The 7,373-nt window shown below is 45.7% G+C and overlaps 1 protein-coding gene across 1 annotated transcript in view; it reads left to right on the top strand.

The window, feature by feature from the left end:
- Positions 1-1,579: 1,579 nt before the first annotated feature.
- si:dkey-117m1.4 overlaps positions 1,580-7,373 on the top strand; it is a 7,336-nt gene continuing 1,542 nt past the window's right edge. Inside the window, exons 1-6 of the mRNA XM_034858241.1 lie at positions 1,580-2,011; positions 2,908-2,982; positions 3,287-4,413; positions 4,869-5,698; positions 5,900-6,133; positions 7,089-7,373. The exon at positions 7,089-7,373 is cut by the window's right edge and continues 1,542 nt beyond it. Coding sequence (XP_034714132.1) covers positions 1,595-2,011; positions 2,908-2,982; positions 3,287-4,413; positions 4,869-5,698; positions 5,900-6,133; positions 7,089-7,342 — 2,937 coding nt within the window. The 5' untranslated portion in view covers positions 1,580-1,594 and the 3' untranslated portion in view covers positions 7,343-7,373. The remainder of the gene's footprint in view (positions 2,012-2,907; positions 2,983-3,286; positions 4,414-4,868; positions 5,699-5,899; positions 6,134-7,088) is intronic.

Below are 7,373 nucleotides of genomic sequence, written 5' to 3'. Positions count from 1 at the left end.
TATATATATATATATATATATATATATATATATATATAATAAACACAAATAATACTAACTCAGCACTTGAGGACAACTTTGTCTAGAAGCAGCACTTCTGAATACTGGTCCTAAGGACTCGCCAACCCTGTAGGTTTTTATTTTAGCCAAATAATCAAGCTGCTTTGTACCCAATACCTGATGTTAAAATTATGCAGTTCACTGGCCAGCAGGATAGAAAATCAGCAGCACTCTGAGGACTAGGATTTAGAATCACTGCCCTAAAGCACTGTCATGTGTCGATTGTTTGCTTTACACCTATTCAGCTGATCCCTACAGCAATAAAATGAACCCTACGGGTTAAAGAATGTAAATAAAATGAATAGACATCATAATTATAATTCCCGTTAATTAACGTTCTTTTTGCCCAAGTAAACTTTGTCGTTTTTTCACATGCTGTTGCAACAACAAGTAAACAACAACGTTAGAAAAACTACAACACCACACCGGGTCTAGCTAGACCGGAAACAAAACAACAGACACGCAGCACACCCTTGTTTGGGCTTGCGAGCCGGCCAAAGAGTAGTAACATTATGTCTTGAGTGGATGGCGAGCGTGAGACGCCGAAATGGATACCAATAAGATTCTGAATTTTTTTACTTTTTTTGCCAAATGGTTCCATTGACAAGACCAAAGTGATCTGTGTGTTTTGTTGTGGTGAACTGAGCTATCATCGCAGCACGTCCAGCATAAAATACCACCTGATGGCCAAGCACACAGCTGAAAGTATTTTTTTCAACCTTTTATTGATGGACAGTGTTACATTGGGAGAGAGATTATTTGCTCAGTTGGAATGTTAGTGTGAAAGTGAACACTACAATAGGCTCTATGCCAATGTTGTTTTCAATAAAAAAAAAACATTTCCACAAAGCAAGCAGATTAATTTTTTCCATGTTGATAAGAGCATTAAAATGAGAAAAAATAGGACAAAAAGAAATCAAGGGACATTTAGAATAGATAAAAAATATGTGATTGATTGCAAGTTAACTATGACATTTATGCAATTAAATATTTTAATTGTTTAACAGCACTATTCATTTTCTGTCAATGAGCTAATTGTTTAAATAATAAAAAATGCATAACAGATACACAGCATTTCTCTTAGATAAAATCGTGATCTCAATTCACCCTGTTCACGATTACATTTTTAAATAACTTTGATTGTATTTTTAAAATAATACTTTGATTCTTATTTAAATTTTACAAGCCGACTGCATCACAAACGCTTTTCTGTGTTAAATTATAAACTTAAAATTTAAAGTGCTCCCAAGCGCTGCAATGCTCTCACTTCTCTTCACTGAAGCCTCCATGTTTGCAGGCTTGTGTTGTCCTATTGTCCTACAATGTCCTATAGGTGCCAAATCAAATCTATGTTTGGTAATGCCAATTTGTCTTGTTTTGTCATGGTCCATGTGTGCAATAAACATTACACTTCGTGAGAAAAAAATTGTGGCAGAGAATCGTGAAATCAATTCGTGCAGGCCTAATGTCTGTCCAACAACAACAGAGCATTAGAACAGAGTAGAACTAGACCAACAGCACATAGTATTGTTTGATGACGGTAGTACATTTAACTTTCAACCTCCCACCTCCTCTACTTCCCAGTGGCCCATCCGTGCAGGCTCATGATAAAGTCTCCACCGTATCCAAGACCAGCTCCTGCTCAGCCTCGACCCTAGCTCTAGCTTCTGCTCCTTCCTGCCAAACCCCAACACCACTCCCTGCTCCTGCCCCAGCCACGACCACTTCAACTCAGGCCCCGTCTCTGACCCCAGCGTCCACAGCTCCGGCTGCCCCGACGGCCTCTGCTCCAGCCCCAACAGCCAGCTCATTCCCCCCCTCCCCTAACTGCCGCATCCGTGAGGTCCACTGTGGCAGCCAGGTGCGGCTGGTTGTTATCGCCATCCGAGACATTACCAAGGGGGAGGAGATCACTGTGGACTACAGCCTGACAGAGTGGGGAGAGAACTTGGTCAGTACCTTTGGAAGACATATTCATACACTACACACACATGCTTCTGGTGAGGCCATTAATCCCCTTATTTAACCCCCCCCCCCCGGCTATTCTCCCCCTTGCTATTCTATTAATATATATTGTTATGTTATACTATTATGTTGAGATTAAAATTTTAAAACTTTTAAAATTCGTAATCCAAATCCTGCAACGTCACCAGGTAATTATCTCACTCTTCCTTTTTCTTCATCTCTCCGTCCTTGACTACTTGGTACACACGCACACACACACACACATACACACTCTCACACCTACACGCACGCACACACACACACTCACGCACACAAACACACACCTCTCGCGCACACACGGGCAAAAGGCATGGGGTTGCCATGGTGATGGTTGAGCTTCAGTTCTCTCCCTACCTATAGTGCTTTAGCAACAGTAACCATGACATCTGTTTCTTTAATGGATCTCATTAGCTTGGATGAATTTACTCAACTAAATAAATGATACCAGAATCCATTTAAGGAAATTAAATTGACAAAATTGAGAAATTGACAAATTGGTAACTGGGACAGCGGTTGCTTACAGTCCCTTCAAAGCCATATTTGGGTGAGATAAAGTTAAAAAAAGTCTAAAAGGTTTCTATTATTGGCTGATTGATTTGTTTTGTACGTAGTATTGCAACCTGATTGATGTGTATTGCTCATGAGAAGTTGACAGTGTGAGTCTTCACTTCTTTTTGTTTGGCTTGTTAGTGGGAGATTTGGAGTCCTAATCAACCTCTGTGCTTATGACCAACTGTGGAGGGGAGTCCTCCTGCTCTGAGTGACAGCTGAGGCTGATTGTGATGGCAAACATTAATGAGCCGTGTGCTGGTTGTTCTAATCTAACTGCTTCGTGTCCCACAGGGTTTTCGTGGTACTGTGTCTCCAGCGCAACACGAGTGCAACTCTGACACCGAGAATAACAGCAATATCAAAAAGGTATGGGATGCGGTGACATCTATTGGAACGGTTGTGACTTGGTGGGCAGTGAGATCACAATGGTTAAGCAGATTTAGGGACTACTACTCTTTAGGATTTTTTCTCCCCAGATATTGAGCTTTAAGGTCTTACAATACTTTTGTACATACTTGTTGCCAATGCTTTGCTAAAATAAACATTGAATCCATGAAAACAAAGAAAGGAAATTCAGGTTTGAAAAAGTTTAAAAAAGCAGAAAATGTCTCTCAATAACCGGTGACATGTTCTTTTTTCCCCTCACCCTGTCACTGTCTGTCACTTCCAGGAGGATGAGACTCACTCTCTGACCGCCCAGCAGCAGCAGCAGGAGTACGTTACCCCCTCTTGGTCCCTCTCCCCCTCCTCCTCCCCCATCTCCCACTCTGACGCCAGTGACTCAGACGCTGGAGATGAAGACAATGCTAGCCCCCGCGGGCGGGCACAACGCCGACGCAAGAAACGGCGTAGCACTCCTTCAAAGAAGAAGAACCCCCATCGGACTCCACCTGGACGGCCGCTGCCGGTCTCTCCCACCAGCATTCCTCATCACAACCCAGCGCTTCCTTCATCCCACCCTCCAGCGCAGTCCTCCCCTCCCTGCTCGTCCTCTTCCTCTTCAGCTAAGCCGGTGTTCAAAGCTCCGGCTCCGCTGGGTTCCAACACCAAAGGCAATGTCAACACAAAGGTGCCCAAAGGAGGAGTGTCCATAGACGCCATGCGCCAAACCTGTGAGCACTGTGGACGCCACTTCCGCTCCCTGGGTCGCCACTTGGACAAGCACCATGCCCACCAACCAGAAGTGTGCTCCGCCCTGGTGGAGCGCTACACACAGATGCCCCGTCTGCATGCACAGAACACAAACCCTACCACAGCTCTCACACACACTCCACGGCACTCAAAGTCATCACCCACCGCGAGACAGAGCCACAGTTCAGATGTTCCACAGATTGGCATCCAGGACCTCTCCATGCCTCCGCCTACTCTCACAGCAGCTAACCAATCCCCTGCCTCCTCTGGAAGAAACTCCAGCCCACCTTTGCTGACTCCTCCACGAGGACAGAACGCAATGCCGGTGTCTGTCCTAAAGAGAAGCCCGCCTCCTGTGGCTGTGACACAGTCCAGGATGGCAGTAATGGATCTAAAGACAGAAAGACAGGAGGAGGAGGGAGAGGACGACGAGAACGAAGATGAAGACGATGTGGAGGTCGTGGAGGTAAAGATGCCCAAAGAGGAGGAGGATGTCGAGGTGGTGTGCCCTCAGCAATTCAGCAGCAGGTCGGCCAAAGAGACGGAGCCACCAAAAGAAGAGGAGGATGAGGAGGACGAGGAAGAAGAGGAAGAGGAGGATGAGAATGGAGTGATGGAGGTGGAAGATGAAAGTGGGACAGAGGATAAGGAAAAGGACTTGTTAAGGTAACTTGAGATCTTGTCCGCACATTTGAGATTAGGGCTGCAACTAACGACTCTTTTATTGTTGATTAATCAATTCAATCCAATAACTTTGTCTATAAAAATGTTTTGTCCAAACAATATATTTTGTTTATTTAGTCCAACCAACAAAGATATTTAGTTTACTGTTGAGTATGAAATGCTTGAACCAGTGACTGTTACATTTTTTAAATGTGCAAAAGACCAAGCAATGGGAACCAAGCAATCTGCAAAGCCCTAAAACAAACAACAAATTTTACTTTTAAAGTTCAGCCCTAATACCTGCCGAACTCTGCAACGCAATAGCTGCTACATAAAGAAATTGATACAGTTAGATTGTAGGGTAACAAACTAACATCAACTTATTGCAAGTTAATTGCAACTCATATTATTAGAATAAATAAATGAACTAATTGCCCATCATCTCCCTTTTTTTTCAGTGGTTTGGGGCGTCACCACTTGCTGCCCCTCCTCTCGTCCTTGTCCTCTCTGGTGCTGTACCTCCGTCGGCTGCAACATTCTGCCTTCCTGTCCCTGTCTCGGCAGCTACAATCTGCCGAGGCCTGGCGCCTTCTCTGCCACTCCAGCCTGGCTCTCCTCATCCTGTACAACAGACGACGTGAGTGTGAGGTCTCCAAGCTGTCCATCAGCGAATATCACGCTCGCATCACTCCCCAGTGCCCCGTTCCTGTCCCCGCTGGTGCCCCTCCAGCGCTCACTCCACTGGAGGCCTCGCTGTCCCCCTTTGAGCGCCTGGTGCTTCCTCACCTCCCTAGAGTAGGGGTCCAGGGTAAACGTGGAAGAGTCCAGCCCCTCATCCTCCCCCCTCACTGCGAGCCTTGCCTGGAGCTCCTCCTGCAGACACGGCAGGATGTGGGAGTTGACCCCACAAATCCGTATGTCTTCGCCAGGCCATACCACTCCCCCGCTACACCACTGCGTGGTACTGACCTCCTCCGTAGCCTGGCCCGCTCAAGCGGTACCCGCAATCCCCGTGCCCTGACCCAGACCAGGGTTCGCCGGCAGGTAGCTATACTTACCCAGCTGCTGCTACTAGGAGAAGGAGAGGAGCCCGGGCAGCCTGGAGGTAGTGCTGTGGAGAGGCTGGAACACTTCCTGGAGAGGGAATACCACGTGACACAAAACTGTGCCGGAATTGGCCAAGACCCAGGCCTGATGGGCAGAGTGGGCAGAGTGGTGCTTTGTGGAGAAAGAGATGGAGTGCTGTTCAGAGGAATGAGCCTGAACCACATCTGCCTGGAGCTGGATGGTAAGATGTCTGAATGAATGAGTGGGACTGGTGTCTTTCTCTGTTGTCCTACACCACCTGTATCAGTCCTCTCTTTATGGTATCAAACATCCCCTAGCTGGAAAAGTATTGTTTGTCTGAGAATAGGAGGTGTTTGGACATGGTGAGTAGTAACAGATTGGGCTAATGCGTTCTGCTCTTTCTTTCCTCTACTTTTTCCAGTTATGTCAGGAAACTCTGCAGACTCGTACTCAGAGGGGGAGTCTGAAGGGGAGCAGGTGAAGGAGAAGCCTGAAGCGCCCCCCCCTGCTCCTGCTCTGATTCCAACACCTACCCTGCTTTATGTCCGGAAGGGCAAGAACAACGGGCGGGTGGGACGACCCAAGAAGCTCAAGAACTCCCAGCAGCCCCCTCCACCTCCTCCACTTTCACCCACAAACCGCAGGAGAAGCTCAGGTCAGTTTTGGGGTTTCCAAGTATAAGTGTAGTTTTAACAAAACAGTTGTTTCCTTTATCAGGCCCTTGGTCAGTATTCAAAGGTGAAGCACAAAGTGTACTGGGACATGTTTATCCCAGCAGGCTAAGTTCACTTGTCAAATAGCAAGAGATGCACTCTGCTGAGAGCACAGAAACAAAATAATGTATACAATTTCCAAATTCCCAAAGTTCTCCCTGTTCCATCACACTGCCTGTTGGGTGATGTGGACTGACATGCAAATGTAACTGCCATCAATTTGATATCATGGAACAAAAAAAATGATTAATAATAAACCCATCTTTTATATACATTGACTTCAACTTCAAATCTGCCAGTTATGTTTTTGATTAGTTGTATAGTCTATATATTATCAGAGAATATTGACAAATACAGTCCAAGGTGGCATCTTTAAGTGTCATTTTCTTGATGCAACCAGCAGCACAAACCCCCCCAAAAAGTTCAGTTTACTAACATAGATGATGAGAACATGAAAACATGACATGACAAAGACTGTTACGAATGAAAATCATTAATCAATTAATTTTCCTTAGATTAACAGATCGATTAATTGACTAATCATTCCAGTTCAAATCTGTGTTCAAGTCTTTGTTGTTGATTAAAAATGGCCTAGATCTAGTTAGAAGTGGCCTAAATCTTCATAAGTCACTTACGTGTTGTAATGGTGTCATTTAAATGAGATTTGAAAAAAAGTGCCAGCGATCATTCTAATATAGATATTACTGTATAGACAGTCAGCTTTCTGACTTGAGGGCTGAAACCGTGAAGCATGTATGGAACATTTTCTGAATATAAACTTGTGAAAACACATTTTTGTTTTCGGCAACTAGCAAGATTTTTTTTTTTTTCTGCTACAATTTAAAGGAACAAGAAGGCAATGAACAGTTTTCATTTTTTCTCTCTCCTGTCCTGTAGGGAAGCGGGGCGTCCTGAAGCGTCCCTGGTCAGAGGCGGAGCGTGCAGCAGTCGAGGAGCACTTGACCCAAAACATCACTGAGCTTCGAGTCCCCGCGAAGGCGGACTGTGAGCGCTGCCTGCAGCAGTGCCCCCTGCTGGTCAGCAACCACCGCGACTGGCGAGCCATCAAGTTCTACTGCCACAATCGCATTCAGCTGCTGAAGAAAAACCAGCGGCGTGAAAGTGATCCGCTGCCCCTCGCTGTCTGCTGAAGGAAGGGGCTCGAAGGGCGGGGGGGGGGGG

Source organism: Etheostoma cragini, chromosome 2 (assembly GCF_013103735.1).
Source record: "Etheostoma cragini isolate CJK2018 chromosome 2, CSU_Ecrag_1.0, whole genome shotgun sequence".
In the NCBI taxonomy this organism is placed as follows: Eukaryota; Metazoa; Chordata; class Actinopteri; order Perciformes; family Percidae; genus Etheostoma; species Etheostoma cragini.
Note: the sequence above shows the minus strand (reverse complement) of the source record. Positions and strands in the feature narration are given on the sequence as shown.